Source organism: Dermochelys coriacea, chromosome 8 (genome assembly GCF_009764565.3).
Source record: "Dermochelys coriacea isolate rDerCor1 chromosome 8, rDerCor1.pri.v4, whole genome shotgun sequence".
NCBI lineage: Eukaryota > Metazoa > Chordata > Testudines > Dermochelyidae > Dermochelys > Dermochelys coriacea.
Genome location: NC_050075.1, coordinates 31,182,997 through 31,205,339, shown reverse-complemented (window position 1 = coordinate 31,205,339; position 22,343 = coordinate 31,182,997). Strand labels below are relative to the sequence as shown.

At 40.1% G+C, this 22,343-nt stretch overlaps 2 protein-coding genes across 4 annotated transcripts in view; one reads left to right on the top strand and one right to left on the bottom strand.

Annotated features, from left to right (window-relative positions):
* The window catches only part of INSYN2B (inhibitory synaptic factor family member 2B), a 116,567-nt gene extending 104,023 nt beyond the window's left edge, over positions 1-12,544 (top strand). Inside the window, exon 4 of the mRNA XM_038413733.2 lies at positions 8,734-12,544. Coding sequence (XP_038269661.1) covers positions 8,734-8,920 — 187 coding nt within the window. The 3' untranslated portion in view covers positions 8,921-12,544. The remainder of the gene's footprint in view (positions 1-8,733) is intronic.
* DOCK2 (dedicator of cytokinesis 2) overlaps positions 1-22,343 on the bottom strand; it is a 493,769-nt gene that overhangs the window by 240,689 nt on the left and 230,737 nt on the right. For all 3 annotated transcript variants that reach the window (XM_038413725.2, XM_043491018.1, XM_043491017.1), the window contains exon 27: positions 17,853-17,948. In XM_038413725.2, coding sequence (XP_038269653.1) covers positions 17,853-17,948 — 96 coding nt within the window. The remainder of the gene's footprint in view (positions 1-17,852; positions 17,949-22,343) is intronic.

Below are 22,343 nucleotides of genomic sequence, written 5' to 3'. Positions count from 1 at the left end.
AAAAATGGGAGTGTGCTAATAACATTTGCGGCTGACACAAAGCTGGGAGATATTGCCAATACAGAGGAGGACCAGAATATAATACAAGATGATCTGGATGACTTTGTAAACTGGAGTAATAGAAATGGGATGAAATTTAATAGTGCAGTGTGCAAAGTCATGCATTTAGGGCTAACAACAAGACTTTTTGCTGTAAGCTGGGGACGTATCAGTTGGAAGTGACAGAGGAAGAGAAAGACCTGGGTGCATTGCTTGATCACAGGATAACTAAGAACTGCCAATGTGATTCAGCCATGAGAAAGGCTAATGGAGTCCTAACACGCATCAGACAAGGTATTTCCAGTAGAGATAGGGAAGTGTTAGTACCATTATGCAAAGCACTGGTGAGATCTCATCTGGAATACTGAGTGCAGATGAATTTAAACTAGAACCGGTGCAGAGAAGGGCTACTAGGAAGGAAAACCTACCTTATGAGAGGAGATTCGAAGAGCTTGGATATATGATTGCTCTCTATAAATACATCAGAGGGATAAATACCAGCGAGGGAGAGGAGTTACTTAAGTTAAGCACCAATGTGGACACAAGAACAAATAGATGCAAACTGGCCATCAACAAGTTTAGGCTTGAAATTAGATGAAGGTTTCTAACCATCGGAGAAGTGAAGTTCTGGAACAACCTTCCAAGAAGAGCCCTGGGGCCAAAAAAACCTAACTGGCTTCAAGACTGAGTTTGATAAGTTTATGAAGGGGATAGTATGATGAGACTGCCTACTCCTTCCTTACCGCATGTAGCTGATCTGCAACTGCTAGCAACAAACGTCTCCAATGGCTGGTGATGGGACACTGGATGGGGAAAGCCTGGGTCAGATTGGTAGAGACCCTGGGTGTTTTTCACCTTCCTCTTGCAGGTTTAAACTAGTGTAAATGGTGGATTTTCAGTAATTTGAAGTCTTTAAATCATTATTTGAGGACTCCAGTAACTCAGTCAGAGGTTAGGAGTCTCTTACAGGAGTGGGTGGGTGAGGTTCTGTGTCCTGCAATGTGCAGGAGGTCAGACTATAAGATCAGAAGGGACCATCACAATCCTCAAGTCTATGAACTCTTCTTAGGGTCTGGGAAAGGTATTCCAAGGTACAGAACTCCTGTCAACATTTATAGGAGTTGTGTGGAAATCACTGAAATAGTATAATACACTAACTCACATTTGCAGAGTGACAATAGTTGAAGGGAATACAGTTTCTTTACACTTATGCTCAACTAAATAAAGTAGTTTGTCAAATGTGCCAGAATTGACTGACATGTTTTATTTGAATTAATACATTGCTTTGAACTAAAAAATAAACTGTTCCATTGTCATATTTATGGGTTTCAGAGTAGCAGCCGTGTTAGTCTGTATTCACAAAAAGAAAAGGAGTACTCTTGGCACCTTAGAGACTAACACATTTATTTAGTCTCTAAGGTGCCACAAGTACTCCTTTTCTTTTTGTCATATTTATGTTATTCTGTAATAGGCTATTCACTTGGCATCCAAAGCTAAGTCAAGTCACATTACATATTCTAAATTATGTAACTCCTGTGGACTTTAATATGATTCATCCAGCTGAATTTGCTGCACAGCATTCGAAAATTGAAAGAGTCAAAAGTTTCCATAGAAACAAAAATGTCTATTTTTCTCTTGGTTCTATTAGTGAGAAGGGAGACTACACCTTAAAACTTGTAATTACACTTAGTATAGATGGGAGAATTTGCTATTTAAGTTTCCAAATTAAAGAGGGATATTGATAGTGGATTGACCAAGATGTGCAAACTAAAGGTCTGAAGAAAGCTGACAGGTTGGTTTTGGTTTATTCTCTCACACAGGAAGCTGTACATTTTGTATGTTTTAGACCCAGCTGTACATATATGACATTTGGATACAGTTTATAGGTACTACAGGTACAAATGTTTTCAAAGAAAGTTTTCCACTGCAGAAACTTACAGAATCTACAGTTCCTCACTGTAAGGCCTTTTAGTTTTCAGCTGTCACTGCCAAATGTCTAAACTGAAAAGGAATCAGGATTTTCTTTTTCTAGATTAAATTTCACCCACAGAAAGGGGCTGAGACACCCTGCATTTTATGGTACTTGAAGGACACTTGAAATCAGAACTCTGGATATTCATAGGTGACCCCAGCAATTGCCTCCATCAGCAATAGTACAGTTTTGGCAGCTTCCTTGCCTTGGTATAGTCATTATTAGAATGGACGACCAACAAATTCTGAAGTTCTGATGTTTACTGAGAAAAGCCACTGCACAATCGGTGATCGCATGGATATTGCCTGAGCAAGACTCCAGGAGGCATTTTATAGGCATTGCCAGCAGTGACTACTGAACATAAGACGGTTTGATTCATTAGTAATAGGGATGTATTATTGAGAACCAACCTTGAGAGGCTATAAGTCATCATCAGTCACCATTTCCTGGCACGTATAGCCTACTTTGGAGATAATGTCCCTATCCATCGAACCCTGGAGATTAGACTTGAGGTCTGGAAGGGACATTGCCCACCCATGGACTGGTGGCAGCCATGCAGTCATCTGCAATTAACCTGGCTGCCCCAGACCAGTAATAATCCTGTGGAGCTTTTAGATGCCTGAAATAAAGCTGTACAGTGTGGCCATGGACATTTGGCACTATGGACCACTGCTGCCTAAGCATGCTATTGTTGCCAGCGACACACTCAGACATTCTTAGAAAATGAAGCATTTAAGATCCTGTGTTTGATCACGTAGATCAGGAAGTTAAAATAGGGAAAAGTATCAGCAGCAGGTGAGACAGAATGACCAGAAATGAAGGAAGGTGGATGGCTATGAATAAGGAACATGCAGGAGACTTCACGTAGTTTATGTATCAATTTATATATAAATGTATTTGTATAAGGGATCTATTTAAATTCCAATATAGGAATTGTCATTTTTGTTCTTCCAGGAGAAGTGTACCAAATTACAACAACATCAATGATAGTGTGGCTTACAAAAGCATGACTAACAACTCCTTTGGAACTTATGTGCTCCTTTCTAATTAAGATAACTTTTTCTTTCATTTTTTTCCCTGTGAAAGATAACTGAGGGCCTGCTCCTACACACTGTACACACATGAATAATCCCATTAATGTAGCCTGAACCCATGATTTATATAAACAGACATGTTGAAGTCAATTGGCCTACTAGCATAAATAAAGGTTATTCATGTGAATAAAGGTTGCAGAATTAGATTTAGTTACACAGCATATTTTATATCCAGGTTGGGGTTTTTTTGGTGGGGGGAAGGGGTCAGGCACTAGATGTTCTTCAGTAGGTTTGCTTGTGTCATACTATGGAACATTTCCCCCCCCCGCAGATCTCTCCAGTACATGACAAAATGTACATTATGAAATATTTAGTTTTCATAGTGCTGTTCTTCCTACTCACCTTCTCTACTGAATCAGCCACTGAGTGTTTCAACTCTGCGCTATCCATCACCTTTGACTTTCACTCTTTTTTACATCTTCCAGGACCATTCCATCAAAACCCTATCCTTGGCCCACCAACAATATCCATGTCTGTGCCCAGGATACAGAGTGGCCCTAGAGGGATCAAGTCCCATGAGAACACTGGCTTCCTCCATCACAAATTTATTCTCTCCTCCAACATCTCTACCATATTCCTAATCAAGCAGCTCTATTTTTCCCACCTCAGTGACCCATGTGACCACAATCTCATCCATCTATTCACCATTTCTGACTCGTTGCTACTACTTCCACCACCCACACCTTCTTCATGAAACCTCCACTCTGCACTCTCTCTGTCACTGCTGACATCACAACCATCTTCTCCAGTACCTCGACCCAAAATCTGGATGCTATGTTAAACTCTTCCTTCTCCACATCTGGTAAATTTCTTAAGTTAGCCAGGTGGACCATGGTTTTGGGCACCCCTCTGCAGGGCTCAGAAGCAGCTGCTAGACATTCACTCAAGGTTGTCTCTCTCTCTCTAGTTACAGGAATCCTCCAGGACTAACTACAAAGATTTCATCATAGGAGAACTAAACAGAGACTTTGTCTTCACTATAGCCAACCACTGAGACACTAAGCACCCCTATATTCACATCATGCACACTACAGTAATATTCTTGGTACAAAATATGCCTTGTGAGGTATCATTTAAAAACCACTCACTGATCATTAATATTTTTGTATGATGTATGCACAGGCTGTGTATAAAAAGTTATAATATATGCTATAATTTTAACTAAAGTGTGTTTAAACCAGGCATGTCAGGGGAATCAGAATCATAGAATATCAGGGTTGGAAGGGACCTCAGGAGGTTCATCTAGTCCAATCCCCTGCTCAAAGCAGGACCAATCCCCAACTAAATCATCCCAGACAGGGCTTTGTCAAGCCTGACCTTAAAAACCTCAAAGGAAGAAGATTCCACCACCTTCCTAGGTAACCCATTCCACTGCTTCACCACCCTCCGAGTGAAAAAGTTTTTTCTAATATCCAACCTAAACCTCCCCCACTGCAAATTGAGACCATTACTCCTTGTTCTGTCATCTGATACCACTCAAAACAGTCTAGATCCATCCTCTTTGGAACCCCCTTTCAGGTAGTTGAAAGCAGCTATCAAATCCCCCCTCATTCTTGTCTTCCGCAGACTAAACAATCCCAGTTCCCTCAGCCTCTCCTCATAAGTCATGTGCTCCAGTCCGCTAATCATTTTTGTTGCCCTCTGCTGGACTAATTCCAATTTTTCCACATCCTTCTTGTAGTGTGGGGCCCAAAACTGGACACAGTACTCCAGATGAGGGCTCACAAGTACCGAATAGAGGAGAATGATCACGTCCCTGGACCTGCTGGCAATGCTCCTAATTATACAGCCAAAATGCTGTTCACCTTCTTGGCAAGAAGGGCACACTGTTGACTCATATCCAGCTTCTCATCCACTGTAACCCCTGGGTCTTTTTCTGCAGAACTTCTGCCTAGCCGCTCAGTCCCTAGTCTGTACAGTGCATGGGATTCTTCCGTCCTAAGTGCAGGACTCTGGACTTGTCTTTTTTGAATCTCAATAGATTTCTTTTGGCCCAATCCTCTAATTTGTCTAGGTCCCTCTGTATCCTATCTCTACTCTCCAGTGTATCTCCCAGTTTAGTGTCATCTGCAAACTTGTTGAGGGTACAATCCATTCCATCCTCCAGTTTAATGAAGATATGGAACAAAACCAGCTCCAGGACCGACCCTTGGGGCACTCCGCTTGATACCAGCTGCCAACTAGACATGGAGCCATTGATCACTACCCATTGAGCCCAATGATCTAGCCAGCTTTCTATCCACCTTATAAAGTTGGTAAATCTTGGAAGTTGGTAAACAGGTCTGCCTTAGACAAAGGAATGTGTATTTGATTCTCTGACCAGCCCTATCTCCAGGCAAAGACAATGAAGGTCCATTTTTACTTATTAGGAAGGGCAGGGGAACAAATTAATCTAACACTCAGGGAAAGAAAGATCATGGAGCTTCCTTCATCACTAGGCTCCATGTCACCTCTCTCACAGCTTGAATAAACTTTCCTTTGATGGGTAACCCCCAAAAGAATCCATTTTAAAGGTTTACTGGTCAAGAAAGATAAGGGGCATGAACCTCAAGCAATAGGCAATTGAATCAACTGATTGTATGCAATATTACTGTATTATAAAGGTGTATAGAGTGAGGTTTTTTCACTATTATTTTGAAATGTAGTATTAACATTATATGAGAGGGGTTGGCAACCTTTCAGAAATGGTGTGCCGAGTCTTCATTTATTCACTCTAATTTAAGGTTTTGCGTGCCAGTGATACATTTTAACATTTTTAGAAGGTCTCTTTCTAAAAGTCTATAATATATAACTAAACTATTGTTGTATGTAAAGTAAATAAGGTTTTTAAAATATTTAAGAAGCTTCATTTAAAATTAAATTAAAATGCAGAGCGCCCCGGACCAGTGGCCAGTACCCAGGCAGTGTGAGTGCCACTGAAAATAATCTTGCATGCTATAGGTTGCCTACCCCGCTATATGAGGAAATATGGACACTTAATGGCATTATGCTTCCAGTCTGTGACCAAACAAGGGAGAAACAGGCTTTCCCCCAAACAGAAGGAAAGGCAGCTATCTGCCTGTCTACAAAGAAATTAAGCAAAGTGTGACCAGTAACAATGGAAGCTCTATTTACAAAGAAATCAGCAGGGAATGGCAAGCCCATAGGAAGGGAAAAACAGCAAGAAATAATCCTTCCTCTTTAAACAGTCATTGATGGTGGGAAAATATAAGCAAAGACAGAAGCTATCTTTGGTACTCATCACTACACAGACAAAAGCGAAGAGAGCTCTTGCAAACTGAGAAAGATGGGTCCTTCAACCAAACAGGGCGGTTTGAAGTCTTTGGAAACTGAGTATAGGTGAGAAACCATCTTGAACAAAGCCTGTACACCTTGCGAGATTAAGTTTTAGACTTTTTGACGTTTTCACTTTTAATTGCTTGTAACCCTAACTTTATGCCTTTTACTTGACATCACTTAACCTGTGTCCTATTATCAATGAATTTGCTTTTGTTTTTTATTTTAAACCAACTCATGTAAATATAAGGATGCATTTACCCCAGTTAATAAGATGTGATGTTCTTTGTGTGTCTTCAGAGGAACAAAAGAACCTTATTATTTCCCTGAACTCTCCAGGAGAGGGCTGGACATTGCAAAGCACATGGTTCTTGAAAAATTTGGGGTCCCCTTCCTGGTTGTAACCAAGGCTGGTGGAAGCCAGGGTGGGGCTGTAGACAAGCTGCTGGGGTCAGAGCTGCTGAACCAGGGCTGTCTAGCACACAGACACTTGAGAGTGTGACCTACATGCTTGTGGGCTGATTGTGAGCATTCCCGGGAGCTTCAGTAGCAAGGCATTGTAAGGCACCCCTGATTGCAGGGCAATTTGGCAGAAGATTGTAAGTCATCTTCTCTGACTTCCCCAACATCCATATTGTTCCCCTCCTAACCATTCAAAGAGGAACTAATGAAATAATCTGTCTCTTGTGGTTTGGACCATTAGATTTTCCGTATGCTCATTTTAATCCTTCCTCTCCTCCTCTTCTCCTGCATCAAGTGCAGTCTTCTTGTCCTCAGTTTTAATGCATCCACTGCTATGCCACTCACTTATTCACTCTTGTGCCTTTTTGCATATCCTCATCCCCCACTCCCTCAACGCTACCAATGATACCAGCATTGACTCTACTTCCTGTACTCCCTACCAGGATGTGTGTGTTTTCTTTTGTACTTTCTATGTGTAACAAACATCTTCCCTGAACTAGTCTGCAAGGCCACTACACTGTACTCATTCAAATGCTTTAAGACTCTCTGCTAACTTGACATTTACAGGTAATTTTCAGTTGGGAATAGCTGAGACATACACCCACAAATAGATTTTAACTGGTTTGGAACCACAGACTAACTCTCACTGACTACAGAAACCTCATCCTCATTCTCCTTCCCCTCTGATTTTAGTAACATTCATTTGTTGTGTTTGGTCTTTAGATTTTAATGTAAACACTTCATGGCAGAAACCATGTCATGTAATTTATTTATTTTTTAGAAATACTTAACATGATAGAACCTTGATCATAATTGAGGCCTTTTGGAGATACTGTTGTATTAAATCAACAAACTGATGATAAAACAGGTTACTTTGAGTCTTTTCATTAATATTTAGTATGCTGCTCATTAATTTTAACGTATGGCATTTGTGTTCAAGACAACCAGCACTAATGGTTACTCTTATTTACCAATGAATAGGGGAAGAAAAAACGTCAGTCAGGAAATGACTTATTTAGAAAAGTATAGTAAACTTGAAGCAATTCTGTTTTATGGTTAAGCTGTTTACTATTAATGCATGTAGGTGACCCTTGACATCTTCATCAATAATAATGCAGCCCAATGAGAGAGAATCACTGAAGACAAGTGACACCACTCACAGAAGCAAGAAAAAAAACATTAGAAAACTTAACTCTCTGACACTTTAAACAGGCTTTTATGTGACAATTCATTTTACACAGTAATAAAAAAGTAATCAGCATTAGCAACCTTTCCATACTATGGAACATGTGGGCTACCACAAATAGCATACTTAAGATTAATTGTATGGGTCAATTTCATTATTATGGTAATTTTTAAATTGTTCTAGGAAAATGTTTATATATACACACACAGATACACAAAAACGTAGATAAATGTATTTGCCTATGGTAGGCAAATTTGCTTTCTTTTTTGTTCATATACTCTGAGAAGGAAACCAAAAATGGATGAATGTATCAGCGTATGCATGAACGGTTATTGGAATTAAGTAAAATGTTGCCTAATCGTATTGCATAAGACCTCCCAGCTGTGATTGCTTGATCCTGGTTTCGTTTTTAGGGACATTCGTATTTGTGCATTTACTTAATTTCTGAACGAATGACTTTGGGCCCAATCCCACAACCTTCACCTCATGCGAGTAAAGATGACTCCCTTTAGTAATGATTGCCACACAGAACCACCTCATAACAGCACAGTCTACAATTGTTTGCATTTGAGTCAGCCTCTATTATGTCAACTGTGAAAGAGGAAACATTATTTGCAGCAAAGTCTAAAAATATTTTCCATGTTTCTCTCCTTGTAATTTGTAACTAACAACTTACTAACTTATTTTTCTCATGTATTCCATAGTGTGGAATATGACTTCAGACAACAAGAAGGCAGATTTCATCAGGTTTTGAAAACACTGGATCAAATGGAGCAAACTCCTGCCACGGCTCCAGCCCCCAAATTACCACCTGACCATCCAATTCCTGAGAAACAGGAATTAAGACGAAAAACAAAAAAGGTGAAAAAGAAATGCTTCTGGTGGATGTGAATGTCTTTTAGCTGACTACAGAATTGAAGGACAACATTTCAGAAGACACAAACATATATCCAGAGGTTTTAATATGTGCAACTATGAAATCACAAACAGGAAATTAAAAAAATGTCTAAGAATTTATTTGAAAACTCAGAAGCCTGGAATGGAATTTGCTCATTTAACAAGCTCAGTGAATAAAGACACGAGTATTTGGAAATGGGATGCAATCTATCTTTTTGTTTCAAAAAGACGTCTCATACGCTTTGTAAAGGCAAAATTTTTACTTTCAAATAATACCGAGGTTGTGATTTAAATTGATAAAAACAAGGGTACTCAAAGTAAAGGAAGCTGCTCCCATATGCATTCCCACATCATGCTTAGTTTCAAACAAAATGGCTAAAAGTCATTCCCTGATCTTGTCCCCAATGGTGGCAACCAAAAACTGTGGGGTGGGACACAGATTTTCAGAAAACTTCCTCTCCAAGAGAGACAATCCATTAAAGTTAGAGTTAAAAAACTATAGGACCCAAGACTGGACACGATTCCTTTTTTTTTGTTGGTGTTATTCAGAAACGATTATTTTGCTGTAGTTGGAGAGTCATATTTATTAACAACCTTTCCTAAAAAGCAATAGCTTTAAAAAACATCTCTATCTCTGTTTGTATCATTGTGCATCTAAGATCCTTCACACTACATCAAAATGCCCCAACACATGCCTCTTTGATCCAACAGAACTTACTCACAGCATCTCAGAGGGTGTCAAACCAGTAGTACACTTTGATGTTCTGATGTCAACACAGATTAGTGCATTAAATGTTAAGAGAAGTTAATGTAGAGCAGACTTCAACTTAGCTATTTTTGAAAATTTAGAAAAATAGCGGTGACAACTGGTCAAAATGAGATATAAAAATTAAACCTCTTTCCCCCCCAAGAAAAATAGTATTCCGCACTGTTTTCCATGCAAAAATGTTTAGAAAAAGGGGGAAGTTTCAGCACAGTAAATTTAATAGCCAAGCATTAAAGCCTTGACAGTACTATAGGTGGCAGAGCATAAGGCAGTCCCGCTCTGAAAGAGACTTTAATATACTAACATGGTACATTCTTACTCATCAGATTTATTCCCGGGGGATGTAGTCTTATTACTTGAGTAAAAGAAACATGAGCATTTTTGTCACTACTTTTACACTAGTGTGTAATGCTAAGAAAGAGGACAAGTTAGCTTTTGTTCATTGTTGCACATCAGCAAAACCATTTAATAAGTTCCAGGTATTACGGACAATCAATTATAACTGTACAAACCTACTGAAGATAATAAAATTGCACAGGAGTCATTAAGGGCAGAACCATAGCACAACAGGGCTTGCTTAGGTGTAACTGGTCTTTGTTTAGATGTGATGAGGCATGGAAAGTAAAGAAATTAGCATGACTCATCTGAGTGAGACTTTTCAGGACTGGGAATTAGAAAGAATTATACACATTAGATATGAAAGTCACTGAGGGCCAGTGAACCCACAATGCCATTCACTGTAACCTTTTTCAGAGGAAAACCTCCCTTTAAATTCTTGTAGCAAAATTGTGACCTACTTATACCCATAAGCCCCCTTCAATAAGTAGGGTCAGAATTTAGCCCTTGTTAGAGCACACAACTATGGCACCCATATAAATACACATTTTATACACTGGCACACCTACAGTATTCTTCCATACTGACTGTGTATCAGTGTGTCTCTATAACAGAGATACAGAAGGGTCTATTTATATACAATAGCATTCCTTCTATCCAACTAGTTTGAACACTGAGTGTTTCATGGTAAAGGGACATCCATGAACTGTATCAAAAGCTATAACAATTCTCCAGGCTAAAAATTGCTCTCCCACTCTACCGTTTTCATGGCTCTTAGCACCTTTGGTGGAAGGTCATTAGCTTTTAGCTATCACCAGTCCTATATTCCATTCCCAAAGTTTTTCTTTTCTTTACCAGCATAAAATGAGGAAGCAGCCCATCTATAGGAAATTAACTATTCACTTGTCATCCCTTCAGGATGTGTTTCAATCTTCGTTAATTTTTTCTTTAAAATGTGCATTTTTAAAAAATAAACACACAGTACCATGGTGAATGATTTGTTTCTTATCTTGGCCAGGGGGCCAAGTTCAGCTCACACCTTCTCCTCAGGCTTGGTTGCTCCTAGGGTTCCCTACCTAATGATCTCTCATCCCATAGGTACTCTCTTTCTAAACAATCCCATCTCCATTATATGAGGATGGTATAAAGCACCAATTGCCTCAGTGAGTGAATAGCAGCCACTTAACCATTTCCTAGAAGTATCAAAACCTGTTTACAGGGTGTGCTAGCACTGCCAGCCTGTGGTGGGTTCTCTTTGTCATCATTCTAGACTTGAATAGTGTTTTCTGCACTCAATCTGGGGGTACAGGAGAAGTTAAGGTTAAGAATATGAAGTTAACCCATTTAATTCCACACCTGTCTCAAGCACAGCTTGACTAAAATTCACAGTAAAAGAAGGAAGAAATCATGTAATTGCACATATCACACAGAAAAAATTAGAGCTGCAGAACTAAGCTTCTCTTGCACTGAAGAATTTAGCAGGCATCATACTTGTGCAATGAAATTGCACAATACTGCATGTGTACAGCTACTGTACACAAACTTCTACAAAGTCCATGCTTCATACAATTTCTTTGTAAAATTATATATTCAGGTCCTACACTGCAATAGTATTACACATTACACTCAAAACGGTGATTTCTATTAAAGAGAACACATTGGAAAAGTATGTCAGACATATAGATATATCAGTGACGTCTGATGTTACAAAGAGCTAACGAGATGTAAAGTTACTCAAATTGCTCCTTTGCTATTTTCTCTATTTTGTTTAGCCTGAACATAGAAATTGACAGCATAAATAAAACATATTACCAGGTTACAAATAGGTACTTTAGATCCTCTAGTGGGCATATGTGACACTACCACACAAAAAAAAAAGAGATGTGACATTCCATTACAATGCATCAAATAGGAAAAGGGAGAACAGATGGCTCCAGAGACACACTGCTCAGTTGTGTAACATCAGGATTAGACTACAAATATATAGATTTGTAGATAACAAAACTATTAATGTTGGACAGAAAAGATTCTATACCATAACAGTCTACTGTGTAGTGTTCCAAAGTAGCTCCCATAAGAGGAGTAAAATACACACACAGAATGATCCCATTTGATAACATTGGTGTACAAAAATAAAGTAGGCTGTTATGAAAAATGTGACATTTATGTGAGAAATACACCAAGCTCTTTGTAAAATACTGTACAGCATGTGGCATTATATATACCAAAATTACTGTACTTGAAGTTACTCTTTCAATTTCTTTTTTAAAAAACAAAACAAAATGAATAGAATCCTGAATCTGGTATGACATAGGTTACAAAGGTTACAAAGCTATTTTTTCCTGTAGTTCTATAAAAAAATATAATTGTCCTATCAACAATCATAAGAGTTGGGAATTATGCTAGCTCAAATACAGAGCATCTTCCTAATGAAATGTAATAATCAAAGGTAATGTTTTGTAAATTTGTAGACTGTTTTAAAGGGATATTATCTTTTGCAATAAACTGACTTTTTTCTTTGGTTTCAAGATTCAATTAATAAACATTTAGGGTGAATACAGAGGAAATGAAAGATTGCTCTTGGGAAAAAAGAAAGGATGGGGTAATGCACAGTATATTTATGGATCCATATTCATTAGATTCTCTAGGTCAGTGGTTCTCAACCAGGGGTACCTGTACCCCTGGGAGTGCACAGTGATCTTCCGGGGGTACATAAACTCATCTAGATATTTGCCTAGTTTTACAACAGGCTACATAAAAAGCACAAGCGGAGTCAGTACAAACTAAAATTTCACATAGACAAAGACTTGTTTATACTCCTCTATCTACTATACACTGAAATGCAAGTACAATATTTATATTCCAATTGATTTACTTTATAATTATAATGTAAAACTGAGAAAGTCAGCATTTTTGAAGTAACAGTGTGCTGTGACACACTTGTATTTTTAGGTCTGATTTTGTAAGCAAGTCGTTTTTAAGTGAGGTGAAACTTGGGGTACACAAGACAAATAATACTCCTGAAAGGTGTATAGTAGTCTGGAAAGGTTGAGAACCACTGCTCTAGGTAGAGAAGGAGAATTTCAGCTATCATTGGTTTATTGGACTAGATTTTCGCACTTCAAAATATATGACACTGTATTATTAACCATTTTAGCTTTGCAAATTGTTGCTTTGGTTATAACCTGTGAACAGTGATGTGTACTATGCCAACCACATTATGGTTCTAAAGCATGCACCTTTTTGATCTCCCAGTATGAAGCAAAGATGTAGATATAGACAGACAGCTGCAGCGGCACAGGAGCTAGCAAACAGAGCTGTAAACAGGGGAGTTTGAGTGGGAGTTCTGTTGGAAGAGAAGGTATTTGTACTTGGTTTTGTATTTGTGTGTGTGTGTGTGTGTGTGTGTGTGTGTGTGTGTGTGTGTGTGTGTGTGTGTGTGTGTGTGTGTGTAGAGGCTTGTAGGGGCTTTTTTTTCACATTTTCCATGCTATGTTTTCAAGGACAAAGTCTAGATGGTTTGTTTTTACTTGGGGGATTTGGTGGGAGGAAGGTGTTTTTGTTTTGTTTTAAATGAAAACAGAGATTCTTCTTTAGTGGTCACGCAGGTCAATTCTGTTAAGAGGCTCTACATCTCATATGTGGGATGTTATTTCGATAGAGGCTATATTAAGGCAAAATATGCATGTGCATCTGAAAGGCATGTACCTGCTGAATACAATGGAAAGCTAGGCTTACACATAAATTACAGTAAAAGTACTTGCTTATGCACATGCCTTTTCAACTGACTGCAACAAACCCTGTATTCATGATGTAGTACTCATCCTAATAAGTCTGCTGCAATTTAGCTGGTCTTTGTGATTTAGATTTGGTTTTTGATTATTCACCATACTCAAAACCTATTCAGCAATATTCATCTACAGATTATATACATAAATACACACACACACACACACACGAGTGCTCAAATCCAGGGCCTCTGCATGCATGTACAAGTAACCTTCCAACAATGTGCAACCGAAATTGACTTTCAGATTCATTAGATCTCCATGTAAAACCACTTCTGACTTCTTCCTTACTGTATCTCTCTCTCTCTCTCTCACTCTCATACACACAACGAACTGACTGCACAGATTTAACTTGCATAGTGTGCTGAAAAGTAAAAGATTTGGACTCTGATGGATCAATGGAGAAATGATTTCTGGAACTAAGGGACTCCAACTGTACCTACACTGCCTCTAGTGCTAATAGAAAAGGAGTACTTGTGGCACCTTAGAGACTAACAAATTTATTAGAGCATAAGCTTTCGTGAGCTACAGCTCACTTCATCGGATGCATTTGGTGGAAAAAACAGAGGAGAGATTTATATACACACACACACAGAGAACATGAAACAATGGGTTTATCATACACACTGTAAGGAGAGTGATCACTTAAGATAAGCCATCACCAACAGCAGGGGGGGGGAAAGGAGGAAAACCTTCCATGGTGACAAGCAGGTAGGCTAATTCCAGCAGTTAATAAGAATATCAGAGGAACAGTGGGGGGTGGGGTGGGGAGGAGAAATACCATGGGGAAATAGTTTTACTTTGTGTAATGACTCATCCATTCCCAGTCTCTATTCAAGCCTAAGTTAATTGTATCCAGTTTGCAAATTAATTCCAATTCAGCAGTCTCTTTTTTGGAGTCTGTTTCTGAGGCTTTCTTGTTGAAGTATAGCCACTCTTAGGTCTGTGATCGAGTGACCAGAGAGATTGAAGTGTTCTCCAACTGGTTTTTGAATGTTATAATTCTTGACGTCTGATTTGTGTCCATTCATTCTTTTACGTAGAGACTGTCCAGTTTGGAATGTACATGCCAGCAATGCCCCTCTGCCATATACATTGGCTCACGAAAGCTTATGCTCTAATAAATTTGTTAGTCTCTAAGGTGCCACAAGTACTCCTTTTCTTTTTGCGAATACAGACTAACACGGCTGCTACTCTGAAATCTAGTGCTAATAACTCTCTCTTACAGCTTGGATCCAAACCATTCAGCTTTACAAATCAAAAGCAACACCTTGAATTTCACCTGGAAATAAAAGGATCCACTGCTGCCTTGGGAGGACAAGTGTCATATGTTTTTATGTTTGGGACACCTTTAAGTAAGTGGTATGCAGATACTTTACAGAAGAGCACAAGAATTTATAATGCTGGGGATTAATCTAAGATACATGATATAGTGTTACCCCTTTTGACCCTAGCAGCCACCCAAAACTTCAGGGTTAGCAGGTTGTTCTAGTTAGAGGGAGAAATAGGTGGTAATCAGGTATTTATTTGATGCAGTTTTGTTTATCTACAAAGAACATACAATGTCCTGTGTCTCAAAGTAGCTTCATTTGCTCACAGCACCAAGAGCACTATTTCAGCCTGCATCCCACCCAAAAACCTCTCCCCAGTGTTCTTCCAGAGCCATATACCGTGCGTTCAGTTGTTCCTTCAAGCTGTCTTGCTCTCTGGTTCTGTGTGTTCTGCCTTCCCTCACACACACTCTTACCCATACAATACTCAGCAAAAGCACCTCCTCCAAAATAGGGTTGCCAACTTTCTAATCATAAAAAAAAAAAAATAGAACACCCTTGCCCCACCCCTGTCCCCGCCCCACCCTGAGGCCCCGCTCCCTGTTCACTCCATCCCGCCTCTCTCCGTCGCTTGCTCTCCGCCATCTTACTCACTCATTTTCACCAGGCTGGGGCTAGGGTTGCCAATTTCGTATTCCTGGAGATTTCATCACATGACAATCTTTAATTCCTGGAGACTCCAGGCCAATCCTGGAGGGTTTGGCAACCCTAGCTGGGGCAGTGTTTTGGGAGGGCAAAGGGCTCCAGCTGGGGATAAGGGATTTGGGGTGCAGAAGGTGGCTCTGGGCTGGAGGGTGGGGCCAAGGGGTTCAGCGTGTGGGAAGGGGGCTCCAGGTTGAGGCAGGGGCTGGGAGTGCGGGCTCTGGGATGGGGCCAGAAATTAGGGGTTCAGGGTGCATGAGGGGTTCTGGGCTGGGGCAGAGGGTTGGGGTGCTGGAGGGGGTGAGAGGTGCAGGCTCCAGACAGCACTTAACTCAGGCAGCTCCCAGGAAGTGGCAACATGTCCCTCTGGCTCCTAGGTGGAGGGACCAAGAGGCTCCACGCACTGGCCACAGTTCCCGATGAGAGCCACAGAGGTGGACGCAGGATTTCTGGGGGCTCGACCCCCAGCCTTGTCGTGGTTTCGAGGACTCTACCACACAGGATAGTGAAAGGGGAGCCCTGGAGTCAGGCAATCCTCTGGGTAAAGGCAGTGGGAGCGAGGACTCAGATCCTTTCGTTAGCCCATTTCACCAGGGTAGCGTATAAGCCAGGAAAGTTCCCCACAATAGTGCGACCATTCCCCCACTTACACTGGCAACCCTAGTCTAAACCTAGTCTAATACCCCTTTTGTCTTAGGTGATTGTGATTAATTCATCTTTACAGCTAAATTAATGAAGGGTGCATTCACACCCTTCAGTCTCAACCAAGTTTGTGACCCATGCAGCCACTTTCCCAGCCTAACAACAAATATACAAATGCAGGGCCAGATTCTGCAACTTTTAGTCCCTTCAAGTAGTACTAGTCAACTCAATGGGACTATTCATAAGAGTAAACGCAGAAAGCACTACAGAATCTGCCCCTAAATTAAATCATAGATCAGCAGAAGTAACCCTACAGGTTACTGTAGGAAGCTCTGCCCCCACAGCATTCCCAGGCCATGGAGCTGTCCTGCATTGGGATTAGCATCCCCAGTGACTATGGCCTCTTACATCCAGCGTTCACAAGACTGGGACAAGAGATTGATGTTCCCCCACTGTAAAGAGCCATTGACAAAAGATGGACTTTTCATCTTCCTTCCAAGACACAGAGCCAGAAAAAGCAGCTAGTTTCATAGATTCACAGAGTTTAAGATCAAAAGAGACTTTTAGATCACCAAGTCCGACTTTCTGTATATCACAGACAATTACATTGCACTCAGTTAACCCTGTATTAAGCCTAATAACGTGTGTTTGACTGAAGTGTATTTCCCAGAAAGCACCCAGTCTTGATTTGAAGACATCAAGAGACAAAGAATCCATCACTTCCCTTCCTAGTTTGTTTCTATGATTAATCACCCTCACTGTTAAAGAATTGTGCTTAGTTACTAATTTGAATTTGCCTGGGTTCAGTTTCCAGCCACTGTTTTTAATTAGCCCTTCTCCACTAGACTAAAGAGCCCTTTAGTACCCAGTGTTTCCTTCCTGTGAAGGTATTTATACATTGTAGCCAAGTCACCTCTCAGTCTCCTTTCTGATAAGAAGGATAATGTCCTAATGCTCTAAAAAGCAAGAGATCTCTAAAACTCATCAGAAGAAATGTTGAAGGGGCTGCAGGTAAATCATTTTATAAACTATTCAGACAATCAACTTTCATTTTAAATGAACAGAAACACTGTTGTCTGTGAGGTAGACTCTCCCCTTAAAACACAGGTATTCAGTAACTCACTTCAACACAGAAGGGATTAACATATAAACAGGAGAGTGGCTAAGGGCCCAAATCCTGCTAGCAATATTCAGGGTTGTGCTCACCCAGTCTTTAACAGGCTCATTTGTGTTAAGAGGGTGAACATGATTTAGCCCCCGTATTTGAAATCTGAAAAACAGTTTGCCAAAAGACCACCAAGAAAGAATATTGCAGATACAGCATTAGTAGAAAAAATGGAATAAAATGGGTTTGCATGAAAACTCATCTTTAAGGCATGCTGAAGACTTTTTAAAACAAATCATTTAAAAATACTACTCACTATCAAGGTGTGATCTCGCCCCATTGAAATAACAGTCCTGTTCACTGTGCGTAGTAGTTGTACCATTAGTTCTTGAATATGATGATAAGTGGACTCCTGTAAAATAATATGAAGCCAATATTGACATGAACTCAAAATTTTTAAAGCAGAAGAAAGAATTAGGTTAGTAAACTACTGATACTTTCAATAGTTGAATGACATCCTTGAGTGAAGTAATGGACCAGTCTTGCTTGCCCAAGTCAGCAATCCCACTCATTTCAATAGGAACGCTCATTTCAGTAAGGCAAGCAGCGTATGATCCTTCTCTTGCCATCACCTATCCTTATTCTCACATTAGTTCCAGTCAATGTGGTTGGTTATCAGACAATCATAATGTCCTAGCGACAGAGAACATATAGGAGAAAACTGAACTGTGGCACAAGAAGCTACAAATGCTAATAGCCACCAAGTTTACCTGCCGCTCAAACTTTTTAAAAAAAGTTTTATGATTAAGGAATAATTGTACAGTGAAGGAAAATACCTTTGTTTCCACGTTTGCATCTCACAACCTGACCACCACACACTGTGGTGGTAATCCTTCTTCATAAGACACTTAAGCATTATGCTGACAAACACAGTTTTATAAAAACTATAATATGGAAGCTATTCCACATCTCCCTCACTAAGCCTACTCTGTTAGTTAACCAAGAGACTTTTTGTCATGTCTCTAGGAATGCTTTGGGTTTTAACATAACTCTCTCAGAAATCAGAGATGAAATCTTAAATCTTTCACTCAACACAGTACAACTGGCTTCACCTGCCAGCAGACCACATAAGCAGATTTTTCAGATTTATGTAACCCTGAGAAGTTCCCAAGTACATAAGCCAGACCTATTTTTCATTTAGCAGAGTTGTAAGTCTGCAGTTCTTCGTCCATACTGTATACTGTGTTCCATAGCTTCACATCTGTTATGATAATCATTGGAATTTTACAAACTGAAGATGGTTGGTAGTAGTCTCAAGTGACATTTACAAGTTTTTGTTTCTGAAATATATGTCAAATCGTAGCAATGATGAGTTTGTCTGTATTGTTATCACAAAACCTATTTGTATAGGATTTATAACCCTGTAATAAAAGAAATCAGCATGTAATACAATTGAGCAAGTTCTCAAACAAATGTTTTCCAAATTTTTAAAAAAAAATTCTTTCCAAACAATTCAACATCTTTTCATCACAAAGTTTAGGGCAATATGATTCTGATGTTAATTTAACTGATTTTTCTGAGTTATTAGTCCCTGAATACTAACTGAATATATATGTTGTGGCATTTTATACTTTACAAACTCATAATATCCTGCTATACTATAATTATTTTGCTGCTACAGTGTTATTCCTCAGTTCATTTTTTGACACAATGGGAATTTTCTCTAATATATTTTATGGAACCTACCATGCCTCAGTTTCCCGCTGTACATTGCATTGCCACCAAGTGGATGCAAAAGGATTAACACTGTTACTGGAACAGTACAGGAGACTGGAGGTGTTTGTCTTTGGGTCACCTTGCAGTCTGGTGAAATGAAGAGTTGTTAAAAAAACATTCTGAAGCCGACCCAAATCAACAGATGGTCCAGCATCACAAAGAGTTGCCCCACTGACTGAACAATCCATACCTAACAGCAGGAAACCCCAGTAGATGGGACTTGTGATCTAAGCTGGAGAACAAGGTGTAAAGGTGACTGAAAAGAAAGGCAGCCCTTTTGGAGGGATTCAGGAACTCTGACTAGATGAATAAAGGGTCAAGAGAGGGAGCCAAAGATGGAGTCCATCATCAGAGCTGGGCTGGCTCATCGTGGCACTGATTTCACCAGGATGGCTTAACTTCTGCCTCTCTATGCTAACCTAACCTTCCGTACTCCAGGTGACTAATAAATGGTTATATTGTTTTGAAAAGGCTGCTTGTGTTTCTGTAAGTATTCACTCAGAATATTGCACCCTGACAGGGCACAATATAAGCCTCCTACAGGATTCTGGCTTGGCAGAATTCACTGCAAGGAGTCATTCAGATGGACAAGGATTGCTGGTGCCAAAGGCCCAGTCTCAGAGTTGTAGAGGCCACGGGCCTGCCCCTATGGAACTGTGTGGGTCTTGGGATGCAGCATAATAAAAGGGTCACTCCCAGGAGTTTGGTTACAGGCTGGGGAATAAACTAGACTCTGTGACAATATTTAGTACAGGAAAAACAAACCTGAAGCATTTTTTAAGCCATTGACCAAACTATTGAATGACTGTGCACAGGAGCAGATAACGGGAGTTTTGCAAGATAATTCTCCAGGTGAAGGAGGAGTGACTATGTGACCTTGGTGTGAGTTTGTTGGTTGGTTGTGTGCTTGCTACTTTACTGAAGTATTTAGTGGGGTCTGTTTCGTTGCAGCGGAGGGAGAGCGAAATATGCTGAGCCTCGCAGCCTTTTAGGCAAGGCTGACAGCTTCTTAATGAGGCTATTCAGGGAGAACAAGAGTTTAAACAGCTATCGCCTAAGCTACGAGAGGAGCTCATGAACAAGAGCAGCTAACAGTGTTGTTTTCCACAGGAGTTTAGAGGGGGAGTCTGAGAACCAGATACACCTGATTAATATTCTCTACACATAGGCCAATAAATACCCACCCCTGAAAAAAAAAACCCAAAACAAACACCACGCAAGAAAAAAAGCCGCAGGAATAAAAAGAATGCAGGCAGAAGTCCAGCAGCAGAGTGGGGGCTATCGAGTTTATTGCACTCAATGCAACATGAGAATTACCCACCTCGTGGGCAGGTGGCATGTGTGTGCATTCACAGCAAGGAGTTCATGACCCTCAGAGAGAGTATGGGCTCTGGAGACCAGAATGGCTGAACTGGAGGAGGTAAGGGAGATGGAGAGGTACATAGATGAGACTTTCCCACATACAGTACAGATGTCCACCCCCAGTCTGACAGTCTCTGTGCTATCGAGGAGGATGAAAGTCTTGGGGAAGGAGAACAACCAAGTGGAGTGGAGGGAAACAATGCCATAATTGGGACCCTCCTTCTAGATGATGTAATGGTATCATCTCGCGCTGAGGCTCTCTCTCCAGGGGAGGGAATCCCTGTGAGATTCGATCATTAGAAATATAGATAATTGGGTTTGTGATGACCAGAAGAACGACATGGTGAATTGCCTACTGGGTGCGAAGATTGCAGATCTCTTGAGACATCTAGACAAGCTTATATGCCATGCTGTGGAGGAGCTGGTGTTCGTGATACACATACGTACCAATGAACTATAGAAAGTTAGGAGAAAGGTCCTAGAGGCCAAATTTAGGCTGCTAGTAAGAAATTGAAGTCCAGTACCTCAATGGTAGCATTCTCTGAAATACTTCCAGTTCCACAGGCAGGGTCAGTTAGACAGACGGAACTACAGGGTCTCACTGAGTGCATTGGACAATGCTGTAGGCAGAAGGGGTTTAGATTTATTAAGAAGTGGGGAATTTTTTGGGAAAGGAGGGGAAGGATGGGCTCCATCTAAATCAAAATGGAACCAGACTGCTGGCATGTAAAATTAAAAAGGTCAGATGGGGTTTTTAAACTAAGGGCTAGAGGAAAGCCGATAGGTACAGAGAAGCATATGGTTTGGGCATCCCTTAGTGGAGAATCTATTAAAGAGAATTCTCTATATCCTAGTAAATAGGACAGGATAGAAGTTAATAAAGTACAGGCAGGAACTGAAGAGAAACAATCCAATGAAAAAGAGTCCTATTCAATTACATCACATAAGGCAGACAGCTAAAAAGTGACATCTTTTTAAAGTGTATACTAATGCCAGAAGTCTAAACACTAAGATGGGTGAACTTGAGTGTCTGGTATTAAATGAGGATATTAATATAATAAGCATCACAGAAACTTGGTGGAATAATGACAATTAATGGGACATAGTAATTCCAGGGTACTAAATATATTGGAATGACAAAGTAGGTCATGCTGGCAGGGGAAAGATATGTGGAAGAAATCAGAGTCAAACAGAGTAAAAATCTGAAATGAATCAAACTGTACCATAGAATTGTTATGGATATAAATTTCATGCTTGAATAATAAGGATATAACAATAGGAATTACACTGCTTGACCAGGATGATGATGGTGACTATGAAATGCTCTGGGAGATTACAGAAGCTAGAAAAATAGAAAACTCAAATAATGAGGGATTTCAACTATCTCCATACAGAGTTGGTACATGTCACCTCTGAACGGGATGCAAAGATAAAGTTTCTAGACACTATTCATGACTGCTTCTTGGAACAGCTAGTCCTGGAACACAGCCAAGAGAAGAGGCAATTCTTCATTTAGTCCTCAGTGGAGCACATTATCTGGTCCAAGAGGTGAATATTGCTGAATTGCTCAGTACACAAAAATGAGGAAGCTAGCTAAATGAAAATTAAAAGAAACAGTCACAAAAAAAAATGTCTGCAAGCTGCACAGCAACTTTTTAGGAACACCATG